This window comes from Hydra viridissima, unplaced genomic scaffold, assembly GCF_058129835.1.
Source record: "Hydra viridissima isolate aposymbiotic clone 2 unplaced genomic scaffold, HvirCarnegie_v1 scaffold_4, whole genome shotgun sequence".
In the NCBI taxonomy this organism is placed as follows: domain Eukaryota; kingdom Metazoa; phylum Cnidaria; class Hydrozoa; order Anthoathecata; family Hydridae; genus Hydra; species Hydra viridissima.
In genome coordinates, this window is record NW_028324303.1 from 15,229,654 (window position 1) to 15,246,462 (window position 16,809).

Below are 16,809 nucleotides of genomic sequence, written 5' to 3' on the forward strand. Positions count from 1 at the left end.
TTACTACAAAAAAAAAAAAAAGTTTAAAAAGTTTAGATACTTACAGTTCAGGATTTCTTAGCAAGTTTTTTTGAATGTTTAAAGTAGAAAGTTGGGACACAAGCAAATTTTACGGTAAGTGTTATAAATATCTTTCAAAAGTTTCCTCAGAATTTCAAAGCTGAGTTGCATCTCTTACTTGATTTACTTATGATTTTTAAGAAGGAAAAAATGTTTTTTACTTTGTTTCTGTTTTTCTGTTATTTTATTAAAAGTTTTGATGTTAAGATTTTTCACTTGATTCTAGATTGACAAGCAACAAAATATCTTTTTGTATAATACTGTTAATGATGATCTGGCTTCATGTACTATTTTAATTCAAGTATGTTTGCAAAATTGTGTAACATTGTAAAAAATATTACTTTTCTTTTGTTATAATTTGTTACATTCTTAATACACTCTAGTATTCTATTTAAATATGGGCAAATAAGTAGAAAGTCAATAGGATCACTCTGACAGTCCTCCCAAAAGATTTTTTTTATAAAAATCTCCCTTATCCCAATCTCACTCAATGCAAAAAGAATATAGGAGTCTTGGAGGGAGAGAGAGACAAAATGATTTTTGAAGATATTTAGCTATATGATTAACTCTAATGAAGTAAATAATTATTCTGAATTGTTTTTACATTTGTTTATGCTAAATGAACTCATCAATTGATTAATAACTATCTTTCAAATGAATATGGATTATTATTGAGTAGTTTTTAAATAATCTTTTTGCATCTGCAGATATTATCATAAATCTCCATATTTGCAGATATATGATGATTTAAATTATTATGTTACTTACAATTTTACTGTTTTTAGATTAATCCGAATATGGGCAAATGCAGTGTCGGTACAATCACTACTTTAAAATTAAACTATAAAGGTTTGGGATATTGTTCCTATAACTCTGAGCATACTATTAAATATTATAGTATTCTATAGGTAATCCAATTTAAAATTGCTGTATCTGTATGTATGTAGTATTCTATAGGTAATCCAATTTAAAGTTGTTGTATCTGTATGTATGTAGTATACATCATAAAATTATACCAATTGTAAACCAGCTTCAATAGTAATAGCAGTTGTAAAGATAATGGTGTTAGAACATCATTTAACAAGATGATGAAAATACTATTTTTATATGTAGTTTTTGAGAATAATTGCATGCTAAATAGCAATATGTATTATGGTTGCTTATTTTAAAATGATAATTATATGGTTCTTAGTAAACTTGAAGCTTTTTAAAAATTGTGCTTGTATTGACTTCATATTAATGATTCAAAGCAACACTGTTTTTTAAAGAAATTTTTATCTTTGGAAAAAATATTACAAACACACCAGAATATATAAAAAAATTTTTCTAAATAAAATGATTACATAATTCTAAAATAACTTTATATCCTGTATTACTTTAAAGCCTATAATTTCATCTTAGAAAACTAAATTAGTTAGCAGAATCTATGTATAAGATCTATATATAAGATCCTTTTTCTTTTAAACATTAGTAGAAACAAATGTTCCCTATTATATCCCTTCTGATTAGCAGTAAATTAGCTTTAAAGCAGTGGTTCAAGATTTTCTCAGAAACAAAAAGCAGTAAGCCATGAGTTAAAAGTAAGCAAGAATAGTTTCAATAAGCTCTTTGTAAGCACTTACAAAGAGCTTATTGAAACTATTCTTGCTTACTTTTAACTCATGGGTTGCAGAGTATCCTCTAAAGTGCATATGTTACATGCTAATTAGGAGCATTTTAAATAAGAGCTTATAGTAATATATAATATATAAAAATTGTAATAAACTGCATTTTTTTAAAAGCTTCTAAAAGATGTTAAATTCTCATCTGAATCTGTTGCAGAATTAAACTGTTGCTGAGAAGGATACATAGGATAAGGATACATAGGATAAGTTGTATCGTAAGTCGTATCATATATCATGTATCGTACATATCATATGTATCATTCATAGTTGTATCAGGATACAAGTTGATTGATGCCCAAGGGATCTTCCTACTGCAACTTGTTGTTGTTAGATATGTTTAGTTGGGAGAAAAAAATGGCTCCAAAGTATAAAATTTTGAAAGGTTTCACTTATGAGGGAAGTAAGCATTGCAGTATCTATGATTTTTATGATTTATCATATGATCATTTCGTTGTTCTCTGTTTTAGGTTTCTGCTTCAGATTTTTCTGTATTTTATTAACAAGTGAGATAGATTAAATAAAGTAAAAAGATGGTTCCTTGGGCTAGTATTAAATGTGCATTTGTAATAGGATGCACTTTGAAAGTCATAGTGCTAACTTTTACAATTCAAAGTTAACATTATGTAGTCCATTTTAAATTTAATGAAAAGTGTATCAATTAATTTAGTCTGTTGTTTGTATTGATGTACTGCTGTGATTACCTCAAAAAGCTATCCTACAAAACATTAGTTATAATAGTAATAAATTTCATAAATTTTGATATCTATCCTCATTTTTTGTTTTTATTGTTTTTTAAATATATTTGAAAGTAAAAATGGTTTTGGGTCAAAAATTTTTGAAAAATTTAAAAATAATTTTTTTAAATATATTATTGCATAGTCCAATAAAAAATTTATAATCTACTAGAATGTCGCTAATGTACATTTAACATACTGGAGTGGAAAGAAAGTTTTTTTTGCATTTGATGAAGTTCTCACCCATAAATACTGCACTGCCTTTATTGATTGGGAAAGGTCAAAAGTTGGAGATTTGGGTTCCCCCCAGACTGATACAATATGATAAGGAGATGCACTTGGAGATCTGGACATTCTTGCTCTCCAAAAAGTGATGCTTTGACTGGTTAGATCACTTAATCATTGGCAATGATAAGTGGGTACTTTATAAAACCACACACAAAAGTATCAGTGGATTGATGTTGAAGAGTGGGGAGAACCAAAACCCAAAGCAGATCCTCACCAAAAGTGGGATGTACATGGCATGGCACCACCATAATTGCTGACTATTCTGTCAACAACTGGAAAGACTCAGGCAGAAAGTCACTCAAATGAGGCCACAGCACCAAAAGATTTACTTTCTGCACAGCAATGAGGCTACACTGTAAAATTGATATAACTTAAGCTTATAGAGATAAGATGGGAGATCTTGCCCCAACTGACATATTTTCCAGACATCACTCTAAGTGACTATCACCTTTTCTGTGCCTTGTAATTTCCCATGAAGAGAGAAGAACTTCTCAAATGATTGCTAACTCAAAGCTTACATTTGTAAATTTTTTGAAGTGCAGCTAGGCAGCTTCTACAAGGATAGAATTCATTCCTTGCCTAATAAATGGAGAATTGTTGTTAATAATAATGGTGATTATATTGTAGACTGATTGTTTTTATTCAGAGGATTATAATTTCATGAAAGTGTGAAATAACTTTCTTTCCAACCTAATATCAACCTAATAATAAAGAAATGATCTCCACTGATTGCAAATATTTTTTTTGGTAGATATGAGACGATTTTTAATACTATGATAATATGATTAAGTATATGTGGGCTATTTGCAGTCAATCGTTAATGTGCTTTCTTCTGTTTTAACAAAAAAAAAACTTTTAGCAGTCTGATATTCCTTGAATGAGGGACAATTTATAACGAACTTCTTCAGATGAAGATCTTATCAATATAGTCAATAGTTAGTGTTGAGTATGGGTCATTCAACCTGTCAGTTACTATGTTAAAGCTCAAATTTAACTGATGTTTAACAAACTATCATCTACAATAATTCAGTTTAATTGTAAAAAAATATTACCTGGAAAATGTGGTGGCAGACTTGGCATTTAGTTGATGGTCAATGCATAAACCTCTTGAAGTTGTTGGTTTCTGTAAACTTGAAGGGAAGATTTTTTGTGTCTGTTGTAAGATCCATGGCTTGTACGTTGAGTGATTGTGTCTGTTGTAAGATCCATGGCTTGTACGTTGAGTGATTCGCTGTTTTGTTCAGCAAATGCAAACTGAAAAAAAAACTGGGTAACTTCCTTTTGTTAACTAAGATTTCTCTGTAATGTTGTTTTCCTGATTTTTACAAAAAGTTTTTTACTTTTTAGCACAAAGCTTATTAATCTGCAAAACCAACAGATATACCTAGGTGCGCATGCCGATAAAAATGAATGTTCATTGCATTGGTCAACATTAATTTATTTTGTTTCACTTTGTATAAATCATTCACCATCTTTCTCAGTATTTTTTGTGCAATGAAGGCATTATAAGGTGTTTCGGCTCCACAAGTAGTTTTTCTCAATCTGCTTAGGCAATGTGCTATTAATACATCATGGCATTTGTAATTTTTTGAGAGTTATAGAGCCAAGCCAAGAGAATCTTTTCATAATCAGTTATATTTTTGTAGAACTGCTTATGAAAAGATGCCAATAAAAAGTTCACTTTGAATGTTCATTTCATTAAACTAATAAAGATAGAAAAAGCAAAAACAAAATCAAAGTTACTTAAACCTGTTGCTAAAAAGAAGTGTGGAAGACCAGTTAATATTAAGTAATATGTATTTTATGTTTTTAGTGAAATTTTGAGTATTTTTAGAAACTAAATTTGAATTTTATTCTTATTAGTTAAAATGCAATAAAAGCAATTTACCTTAATTGCAAAAAACCTTAATGTTTTTTAAACTTCTCTTATTTTTTCTTATAAGAATTTTATAATGGTCATTTTTTTAAAATACAGCAAAAAGTAAATCTTTTACTATACTCTAAATTCAAATCTGAAATCGGATATTTATACCAAGCAACGAATTTCTTACAATCTAATATTTTTTTGGTTTTTTTTGCTAAACTTTGATTGTTTACAAATGTTTACCAAGGTTTTATTATTTTTTTATTTTTAGATTTTAAATTTTTTCTTTTAATGTTGGTTGTATTTTTGTGTTTAAACAAATTTATCTGTGCTTAACCCTTAAGTGAGCATGACTTTGGCCATTGATGATAGACTTGCTATCCTTTTGTCAGACATTTTATTTTAGTGTTGTTTTAACTTACTTAAAGTTCACAACATTGGTTAAATTCAGTTACAGTGTTAACTTAGTTTGACCTATGTTGTGTCTCTTGCAACTAAACTAAAACTCAAGTAGATGAAAATGTCTAAGTTTTTAAAGAAGAGTGTTGGAAGTTTTTAAAAAAGAGTGGGTTAAATAGGGTAGTAGTTTAAAGTGTTAAGTATTGTATTTTAATCCAATTAAGCACTTGTAGTTATGTAAAGCTATATGTTAGTATTATGTTAGGATAATTTTGTATATGATATTTTCAGTTGAGTATTACAAATATCAATTATGTGCTCAACACTACATAAACCTCCTGATTAAAAACTAGATTTATGAAATCCACCATTAAAAAAAATTTTTCAAAACCCATTTTCATAATATTCTGGGAATTCTAATATTTTTATCCTAAAATTACATGTTTTTATTGGTTTTAAAAGAGTTTTATGAGCAAATAAAGTATTGCAGTTTATTAATTTTTCATGGAATCTGCAGTATAACAAAAAATAACCTGCAAAGATGCCTAAATGTTTGTTCTGAACTCAATAAAACTGCTTTCAATCTTAAAATTGTAGTTAAAGAAGGCAAGGTTTAAGCATCATAGAAGGCAGTTTTTTTTTGCCAGATGCCACTGAGTTCAGACTTGTTTTGTTTGAAAAAAATTCTTACAACCCTAAAGCAATACAAATCGGTTTGAAGAAGTTGAACTGTCTTTAGGAATTTGTAATTCAAAGATTCTTTAATTGTTTGGTTCCCATTTTTTTTAGGGTTTTGCTGCTAGGAAACCTCCTTAAAACTTTTGATATACTTCAAGATCTAGAGTCAATTGCAGATGGATCTTCCTTAACTGTTGTGTCCTTTTTATCAATATATAAAGTTATGGATAAGCTAGTGACTAGCTATCATGAGACAATAAAGTAAAAGTCAATGTCTATTTTAGTGGACAGCCTAATTTTGTTACACCTATTAGATATATCCATGAATCTCAGCTGATTTCTTTATTCATCTTGTGTCATGTTTCTTAAATAAAAAGGGCAATAGTTTATGTTCTCAGCAAAGTTGTGAAAGCATATGCAGAGAACTCTAAAAGAACTTACAGAAAAAATACAAGCTTTTCTTATTAAACCATCCAAATTATACTTCTGTTATGGCCTTTAGGTGTAACAAAGGCTTTGGCAGTGTTCTTCAAATATATGAAAAATAAACTATAAGTAATAATATTTTAGCTATTATAATATTTTTATCATTAATAAATAGTTCTTATTAATTACTTTAACTGTTTCTTATATTGAAATCTCTTTAAAATCAATGAAAAAATGTAGAGTAAAAAAGTATTTAAAAATTCATAGGTATCGGGAACAAATTTCAAGATCTCAGAATTTCTTTTATTTTCAGATTTTTTAATTAACATTCTTGGATTCCCAGATTATCAGATTAGGCTGCCAATTCAAACTTTTTAAAAAAGGTTCAAACTTGAATATGTTTGAAATATTTCAGAAAAAAGTTAGAACATTTTGGAACTTTTTTCATGCTTTTTTATTTACTTAAAAATGTGAAATAAAAGGGTACAAGCTAATTAGAAAAACTGTTTATCTATAGAGACATGTTTTCTTTTAGACTACATTTTAAATCTTTATTTGAGAACAAATAACATCACTCAAAATTCTTAATTACTTATTTTAAAAAAGTTTTTGCATCTAATGTATCATTGTGCAAAGAGCTTCTTATTTTTGTTGCAAATAATTCTAGGTTATAGAAAGCCCTTTTAGCTTCCACAGATGTTGGAGGAATAGTTTTAAAAGCATTAAAAAGCACATCTAAATTTTTTGATCTTAATTTGCTTGCTTCAAAAAATTTGAATGAGATTAGATCCAGTTTCAACTTTGTCAATTTTCAGTTGAAAATCAGATGTTTTAATAAACCACTTCAATTCTTGAGCTAAAGAAAACTCATTGTTATTATTTCTGATATCAAATATATCACCATTATTTACTTCTTTATCAACATCAGAGTATTCCTCACTAGGCTGGAATAATCTTTGAAGATTATTCCAGTCAGATTGGTGGCAAAAACTGCTATAATTTTCTTTTTATTTTATTGTCAAACTGATCATCTTGATTCATGGCCTTCTATAATAACAAGCCTTGACATCGTGCAAGAGGCCGCAAAAACTGAAGGCCGATTAAAAATTTTATTACTTAAATCGATACACGTTTTATGAAGAGCAAATAAATGTTAAAGTGATTGTTTTCTCATATAAATTACTAAGAAAAATAAAATTATTAGAGAAAAAACAATTGCAGTTCAAAAATTGATATATTTTACAGTATTTCACGTTGCCAGAATAATAACAATGTTATAATTAACACGATTTGAAGACTAAAAACATAAACAAAAATAAAACCTATTGGTAATTATTTTCTTTAAATACAATTCTGTAATTAACAAAAAGTATGGATAACTAAAAACTTAAATATAACGATGAAAATGATCAACAAAAAATCCATCCAACAAAAACAATCTTTTTATGTGTGTGTGTGTGTGTGTGTGTGTGTGTGTGTGTGTGTGTGTGTGTGTGTGTGTGTGTGTGTGTGTGTGTGTGTGTGTGTGTGTGTGTGTGTGTGTGTGTGTGTGTGTGTGTGTGTGTGTGTGTGTGTGTGTGTGTGTACATATATAAGCTTTAAAAAAAAAAAAGATAAAAAGTGTAACAAAAAAATTTTAAAAATTTAAAACTAAAAATTCACAAAAATTATGATAACTTCAGTATTTTCATCCTTGACTCTCTGTTACTACTAGGAGTGGTGATAAGTGCATGATTCTTTAGCAAAATATTGGAATATCCTCTGCATTGCTTTTTTGTTATTTTAAGTCCATACTTAGCTGCTATAAACTGAAACTGAGTAATACAAAATGTCCTGCATAAAGGCCCAGTGGCACCTTCAAAAAATAGAAAGCAAATAATGACCATTGGACAAGAGTATCATTAGGGATTTGAAGTCCACCCCTGTTTAGACTATTCAGATAATTTCCTTATTTGTGATAATAATTAGTTGTATCATCATAAATTTTTATTTCAATTTTTTGCACATAGCCAGCCATGTAAACTATAGCTATTAATGTTGACTGATTAACTGAGCTTTCAAGATCATGCAAATTATCCAGCAATTCTTTTTCATCAGTAGAAGTATCTCTGCAACATATGTCACAAGTATGACCATCAATGCCATCTACAACAATATCTAGTTTTAAAGACAATTTGGTATGTTGAATATGTATTTTTTCAATTACAGATTTAGCATTTACAAAATAGGTCCCTCCTGATCCCTGTCAAAGCTTAGAAAAAGCTTTTTCAATTGGATCTGTTGAAAACCAACCTAACAAAACATATTTGGCTCCATTACTTAACAACGTTTTCACTAAATCAATTAAGCCATAGCATGTATGTGCAATTGCTATACTGGTATCTTGTGAAAGCTGTTTGACTCGTTTACCAGAAGGCTTCATAAAATTTGACAGTTCAACAGTTTCATGTAGTATTTGTAACTGTGGATCATCAACTGAGTGGATTTCACCACACAATTCATTTCTAAAGCGAATGCTAGCACCAGGTACTTTGACATTGACAACACTCCAAAAAGAAATAACTTTTTCTATAAATATGGCAGTACTTTCAAAAGCTTTATTTTCAATGTCTGGGTGTGTTCTAAAAGCAGCAACTGTTTCTTCACAAAAAATACACAAACACAACTTTACAGACTGTCTCTCTATTGGTTTTGAATAAACTGATTTAGCTGTAAGTCTAGAAAGTTTAAAAAGACTATTGCACTCAGCTTTATATAACATTTCTAAATCACTCCACTTAGCCAAGAAAAGTGCTCCATTATGCAAAAATTAAAGCTGACCAGTCTTTTCTGTTAACCAATTGTTTCGTATAGATTTTAAAAGATGCACATAATCGTATAATAAAAATGTACCTGATGTTGATAACCATGTTTTACTTTCAACTGTTTTAAATGTTTTAAAAAATTGCTGATTTATCCCGTTACCATCAGTTATTATTGCTAATGCCCTGCCATTATCAATATTATTTATTGTATCAACAATTGGTTGACATTGTGCAAATTGAAATTCAGCTGAAAGAGTTGCAACAGGTTGAGCTCTACATATAAATTCTGGACCTCTAAAAAGACATTTTATCATAAATGATAAAATTGTTGTAGCCAACTTTTCAGGGTGATTTACTGCATGACCAAACAAAGTACCTCTTTGATAAAGAAGTGAAGCTTTAACATATACTTCATCAATTAAAAGAATACAAGTTCTTTTCATTGGATATGTATTCATAAGAATACTGTTTATGAAGTTTAAGTCATCCATTGAGCTAATTTTTGAGGTCAGCCGTGTTAGAGTTCGAATACTTGGCAACTTGTAGTCAATGCACAAACGGTCATACAAACTTTGTCGCATTGCAAAATATTCATATGCCCTACATATAATATCTGGGGTATATAAAATTTTACCTACATTAACCTTTCTCATGGCATTAAGGTGCTCAAATAGAATATTAGACTGGTGAGAACTTTCTTTAGACTTTAAAAATCTAATTGCTTCAAATAAAGCAGATTTTGTTTTTATTTATGTTAACCTGTTTGTAGTTAAAGATGAAATATTACAAGTGGTGCCATTGTGACAACAGCAACAAACGAAAAATCATCAAAAATTTCCATAAGAAATAAAGGAACACCAAGTTTGAAAATTTTTGACTGTATGTGTAAACTTTTTTCATTGAGCTGAAAAACAATACAATCATTGCTATTAATGAACATAGATTGAATATCATTGAATACAAGTGTATCATCTTTTAAAGACATATAACTCATCTGGTAAAACATTTTTAAATCCGCTTGCTGCCATGGTTTTTCGTGCTTTGTTTGGTGGTGTTGGTAAACAACTTGATGGTATTTTTTTAAAGATAGATGGTGAGTTTAACGGTCGTTGTTTTCCATATTTAGTTACAAAAGGTGCATCATCTGGCCAATGCAGTCGACATACTGCTGTGTAGTCAGTCACAATAAAATTTGCTCTTGGGATTGCATCACTCCATCTTTTCCTTTCCTCTGGATCCTTTGGAAACTTATAAATCAAGGTTTTTGCTTCAGTTGAGTGATAGTTCGACTTGCAGAGCGGTACACAACATTTTAAAGGCATTTTTTAAACTGGTAAAATAACTTATTAATTCGACAATATTAATACAACCTTATAAACTGTTTGTTATTACAGTTTACAGTTAGCTGTTACGTCCTAAAGTTGCTTTATATAACTTATTAACCAATAGAATTTCATAAATTACTAAAAAAAAGGCGCAATGCAGACTTCGCTTAAAGTAAAAAATCAAAATGTAAAAGGAGTATTATAAATCGGCCTTCAGTCAACAACTTTTTTGCGTGATGTCAAGGCCTGTTATTATAGAAGGCCATGTCTTGATTTAAAACATCTGGGTTTAACAAATATTTCATTATATGTATTAAATTGTTTCTCCTTTCGATATTTTTTTTTCAATTTGCTGTTTTACAAGCTGACTAATTGGTGTGTTTGCTCTATCCAACTTTTTTCTGATAAATTGAATTACAATTTCAGAAGACAATAAATCAGCATCTTGTTTGGAAAGTGCTTCAATAGCTAGTTTTAGTGGTTTTAGGGCAACACAAAGGTTATTAGCTATATAAATTTCAACCTTAGAAAAGGGAAAATCAATGTTTTTGCTAATCAATGCAATTTCTTTTTGAGCCAAAAAATGTGTTCTAACATGGCAATTGTGCTGCTCCACCTTGTCCTTAAGTCAGAAATCAAAGCCTTTTCATTTCCAAATGTTTTAACAATATTTGGCTGAAAATCATCTTCATTCCTTACAGGTGATCTACAAAACATTTATACTAATTTTTGAATTTTTGTAATAGGTTCTTGAAATTCAGTTGTGAATGATGATACCAAACCTTTAGTAGTTATTTGAATATATTGAATAAATTTAATCGGATTTCATCATCATCATCATCATCATCATCATCATCATCATCATCATCATCATCATCATCATCATCATCATCATCATCATCATCATCATCATCAGCATCAGCATCAGCATCACCATCACCATCATCATCATCATCATCATCATCATCATCATCATCATCATCATCATCATCATCATCATCATCATCATCATTATCATCATGGTATCACCAGCTTCATTAACAAAATTATTGTTTGATAAGGTAGCATCATTTTTTTTTTGAAAAGTATGTTGATTAAGCATAAATGAATAACACTTTTGTATTTTAGATTAACACATTTAATGGCCAGGTTTAGTGTCTTAGTCAATTTTTTCATCAACCTGGCTTCATTTGTATCAGAGGCAACAATTTTTTTCTAAATTTAAAACAAATGAATCATGTTTTTTAGTAATTAGTTTGATGGCTTTCAATGTTGGGATTGTGCCATGCACCCTTAGCATTCCAAGAGATTGAAATCCTTTATTATAATGAATATTCAAATTCATGTATCTCCTTGTTTTAACTGATGTGAACTCATCAAATGTAAAGCTAAAATTGCCAGAACTTAGAATTGTTAAAAATTAAATAAATTATTAGAACTTTTTTCAATGAACCAATTACTTGTTTCTTGACTTTCTCAAAGTTTTTCATCATGAATTTGTTTGAAAAAAGTTTGATGATTTTTTGGAATAACATATCCTTGAGCATGATCAGAATGATCATAAAACTTGACTATTAGCAATGGTTTTAAAAGTTATTTCATCAATAGCAGTCAATCTGCTCAAAACATCAGGTAAAGTTTTGACCCCAGAACTAAAAAAGTTTTTTTATTCTTGGTATTTTAAGATCATGGCTAGTTTCTACAGCTTCAGAGTCAAAGGTATTATGTTTTAGAACTTAAATTTTATGCTTCATTTTTAAGTGTCTTGTAATAATGCTTGTTGTTGAACCTGGAGTTTTTAATTAAACTTCACAAATTTTTCATTTTGCCTGTTGTAGCTCTTGGTAGAAATCAAAATAATCCCAAACCTCAGATTGTCTAGATGTGTTAACATCCTTAAAAGTAGCCATTTTTTTATTTGAACTTAAAACCCTTAATAATTTTGATTTCAACTTTTTTCAAGCTTAAATAAAAAATGATCAAACAGCCACTGTTTGTTTAATTTATAACAGGAAAAACTGACACTACCTGAATGGTAATGGCACTAAAAGTGATGCTATTTTGTTTACGTTTTTAAAGTTGCCAGACAGACACAACACAAAAAGATAAAAAAAGAATACTGCTTTCAAAACAAATTATTAATAATCTAAATAAACTAATAAACTGATAATCAAAAATAATTTTTTTTTAACATTTAACCTGTATTTATCAAAATGATGAGAAAGGCTTTTTTTTTTTTTTTTTTTGATTTTAAAAGTTCGGACTTTTAGGAGAAAAAAAGTTCGAACTGAAAGTTGAAAGCTTGGCATAAGTTTGAATGTTTGAACTTAAACATGTTCAAACATTCACCCCTAATCAGAGGAGTGTGTTGTAAAAAACTCTCTGGGTTTTGCTCAGGAGAGAGGTTGATATGAAAGATACTTTAAATTTTTACCATTGTTGAATGTTTATGATGGTAATTACATATTTATCATAATAGTTACATAGTAATTATAGTATCTAAACAGTATTGATTGTTGTTTGTCAAATGCCTTCATTATTCTCTGTTTTTTTCTGCTTTATATTTTTTTATTTAATTTCAATAATTAGTGAAATAGACTGCTACCCCCTTAGAACCTATGGCTGAGTATTTAATGCGCATTTGTATAAGGTGCTCATTTGATTTCACAGTGCTAGCTTTCACAATTTAAGTTTAATTTTGTGAAGCCCACTCTCTCTCCCTTTAACGAAAATTATTATTTAAGTTGGTCAGTTTATGTTTTATGATTCTTGCTCTCGATATATTCTAATGCAATTTTAAGTTATCTATTTATTGATTTATATTTTATGTCTAACAAATGTACGGTTGTTTTTTAGGATGTAACTCTGTTTCAAATTATGATCAAAGTTTTTGTCATCCTCCCACTACTCCAAGTAAGATTAAGTTTGTTGTTATTTTAGTTTGGTCACATTGAAAAAAATTCATGATTTTGCCTTTTGATAGCCACATGAATTTGTCTACTGATAACTCTAATATGAACTTTAATAAAGTATTTATTAGGGATGCACCAAATTTTAAATGTTTTCTAAGTATATATTAATGAAAACCAACTGTAAGCTAAAATAATGTTCCATTGCCTGAGGGGTAAATTTGTTACAGAAGATTAGTGCTGAGTTGTCCCACAAACTTTAGTGACCTGAATCATTTGCTCTTATTTAATTCTATGTGAAATCTAGATATGAGCTCTTGCCTATTATGGTGTTAATATGTAAAAAAAGTTGTTTAAATATTTTAAACCAAAAGTATGAGAGTTTTAAAACTGTTTCTAAAATATTTTATTTTAATGTAGAACCTACAGATGCACCTATACTTAATAAACGTTACAACATTAGTGAATTATATTTGGTGAAGTCTAACAGTAGTAATACAACCAGCACTAATTGTACAAAGTGTACCAATCTAGTTTATAATGTAACAGTGTTTTGGGATAAACCTGTAACTTCATTTCCAATAAAATACTATCAGATTGCATATGGTAGTGTTCCAGTGGGAGGTGGTGTATTTATCAATAATATTTTTACAACAATAAATATCTCTTCAGTAAGTACTTTTTTTCTTTTATAGATTCTTCTAAAAAAATTTTTTTTTTTAATGCAGTATTAATTTTTGGTGACTTTCTTTTAGGATGCTTTATCTTACTGTATCAGTGAAGTTACTCCTGGATTGTTACTTGGTGTTTATGTAAATATATTAATGTTTTGGTTGTTACTTAAATAAATTTAGCATTCAAACCTTTAGCTAATTAATTAGCAGATATACTGGTGCAATGGAATAGATTTTTAGTATTGTTTGGTTTCGTGATTTCCTTTGACACAATTGGTGTACCTAGCATAATGGAAATGAATGTAAATTAATCCCATTTTAGCAAATTGTATGCTAAAATGTATGTCAAAGTTTTTATAAAAGAAAATCCAGTTTACAGTTATGATAAATTTAAAGCAACATATTATTTTTAGAGATAGGGAAGGGTACTTCACTATCCTCCTCTATTTTATTGATATCATTTGTCATGCTTCTCACCATCCTCCCTTGTTATATTGCTAAATTTGTACAGTAACATAGTGTGTCTCCTGGCTTTTCGAACATCTGTCTCCAAGCGGTTTAGGGCATTTGCAAGCCTGTAGGATTTAAGACTGTCTTCATTCTAATATCGTCCAATTGTTGCAGAGGACAATAACTACTAACTGACTAATATCTATGACTGACTGTCCAGGACTCTGTTTGAATGCACAACTTATTTAGTATAGGTGTTTGGATTTATCAGTGATTACATGTAAACCAAGTTTGAATGCTAGACCAAGTTTGAATGCGCAAACCATCTTTGCAACTTTTTCTGGATATCATGGCCTTCCTTTTTGCACATACCACTCTTGTTGTAATTTTTTCATTTTGGAACTTTAAAATACTCTTCTGACTTTTAAGTACAGAAGTTTTAACTTTTTGCTAGTGTTGTTACAACTTTGAAATTATTCGACTGTTGACTAAATCAATTAATTTTTCAAAGTCGACCAAAATCTACTAATACATTTTTAAAATTGACTAAGTCGACTAAAAGTTGATTTAGTCAAAATATTTTAATAAAATTTTTCATTGAAGTATAAACAACTTAAAATTGTTAAGTAATATTAAAGTGTAAGATTATAGTATTTGAATATAATAATCATCTACATTAGTGTTACTTGAACAATTTATTTTTAGATGCTATGAAACAAATAGAACTTTAAGAGAGTAAACAAAAAAGCTAGGTGGTATGCAATACTGTTATTATAACACATATTGTTGTTTTATCAAGAGCATTTCCTTTGTTCAATTTTAATTCATCTAATCTGTTAGATGAATTAAAATCGAATAAACAAACAAAATAAAATGAAAATTACTATCACAAAGTAAAGAAAAAAAAACACGAATGGGCTGTTCATATCATTTTTTACAACAATTAAAGCAAAAAATTAACAAAAAATTTAATGGAAAACGGTCGCGTAGATAGGTGGGGGCAGGTGGTGTGGCTAAACTTTTTTTGGGGTTGCAGATTTATAAAACTTTTTCTCATCCTTAACTGAGTACCTTAACACATAACTTAATATTTTGCTTTAAAAAGCATCAACTGGTTACTATAATGAGAAAAAGGAAACAATGAAGTAGTGGTACATGCAGTAAGCTAAGAGTTAAGTTAATGTGATACAGCAAACTAGGTTTGCTGTATCACATTAACTTAACTAAATTTTGAAAAGTTCTGATTGTGCAAATACTTTGACAAGCTTACTTTAGACAAGTTCTCCTTTAATTGACATTTTAGGCTCTATAGCAGAAGAATAAAAGAATTTGCTAAGCTTTGATCATGAAGTAAATTCTTGTGTCAGCTGTTAAATTTGATGTAGCATAGTGTTTTCAATGCTAACTTTTCTTCTCTATTCATGTTAATCTTCATCTAAATTTTTAAATCCAGTAGTTCATCTTCATAATCTAAATCAGTGTTTTCTTTGTCATCTGAAGGGCAATAATCTCCAGTCTCCTCTAGTATGGGTTGGGAGTTTCTTGTATGAAATTTCCCAAAAAAGAAGATTAGTTTCATGAGCTAAAAAGAAGTAGTTGTTTTCAAGATTTTCCCACTGGTATTCTAAGTTCTTCTGTGCTCTCTGATGCATTCTTCTTCACCTTTACAGAAAAGTGATCAGAAAAGTTTATGAATGTTACTTGTTGAATTTTTGAGTTTTCTGTACTTTTTTGACATCATTTTGCACTTTTCATGCTCTCTTGTTATTTCATGTAAAAAATCTTTATGATTTGAAAGTTAAATGACAATGTGTATTTAAAGACTAAACAAGTTTTGATTGCCAATCATGAATTTATAAACCAATACTGGAAACCTGGTGCTGGTAACCTTATTCCAGACATACTGGGATGAGAAACACTAAAAATGATCATATAAACATAAAAGGGGTTGTTAAAATATAAATAAAAACATAAACTTAAAAATGAACATATCTTTATAATATCAATGCACACACACACACACACACACACACACACACACACACACACACACACACACACACACACACACACACACACACACACACACACACACACACACACACACACATTACATCAAAATAATGATAATATAAATGGCATGTATAGTAATGATCATTTAAATATCAGAATATAAAAATTTATCACGTAAATATAAAATTTTCATATAAACATAATATTGTTAATGAGCATATGTATATGAGTATGTAGGTATGTGTGTATATGAGTATATGTGATCCTTTTTGATCATTTGAGTGAAAGGGTTCATTTTATTGTAATTATCTAAAATTATGAATGATATTAAAGTTATTAACGATTTCTTTTATTTAAAGCCATAAAAAGTTCATTTAAAGTTTTTTTTTAATTATTGAACCCTTATGATGTTAAATCTTTCCAAAAATTTACAGTAAATTTTATTTCAGCAAGTAGAATTAAAAGATTTTAAGGGCAAACATATTCTGTAGTTTTAAAAATCATAGAGGGTGGGGTGGGGG

General features: G+C 29.0%; 1 protein-coding gene and 1 pseudogene across 2 annotated transcripts in view; one reads left to right on the forward strand and one right to left on the reverse strand.

Moving 5' to 3' along the window:
- LOC145183638 (fibroblast growth factor receptor 1-A-like) overlaps positions 1-16,809 on the forward strand; it is a 32,631-nt gene that overhangs the window by 10,561 nt on the left and 5,261 nt on the right. Inside the window, exons 10-14 of one of the 2 annotated variants that reach the window (XM_090085836.1) lie at positions 287-361; positions 846-909; positions 13,099-13,155; positions 13,572-13,822; positions 13,907-13,963. In XM_090085836.1, the coding sequence (XP_089941962.1) occupies positions 287-361; positions 846-909; positions 13,099-13,155; positions 13,572-13,822; positions 13,907-13,963 (504 nt within the window). The remainder of the gene's footprint in view (positions 1-286; positions 362-845; positions 910-13,098; positions 13,156-13,571; positions 13,823-13,906; positions 13,964-16,809) is intronic. The other variant, XM_090085837.1, reaches the window with a different exon arrangement.
- Positions 8,210-10,390, reverse strand: LOC149890077 (uncharacterized; annotated as a pseudogene).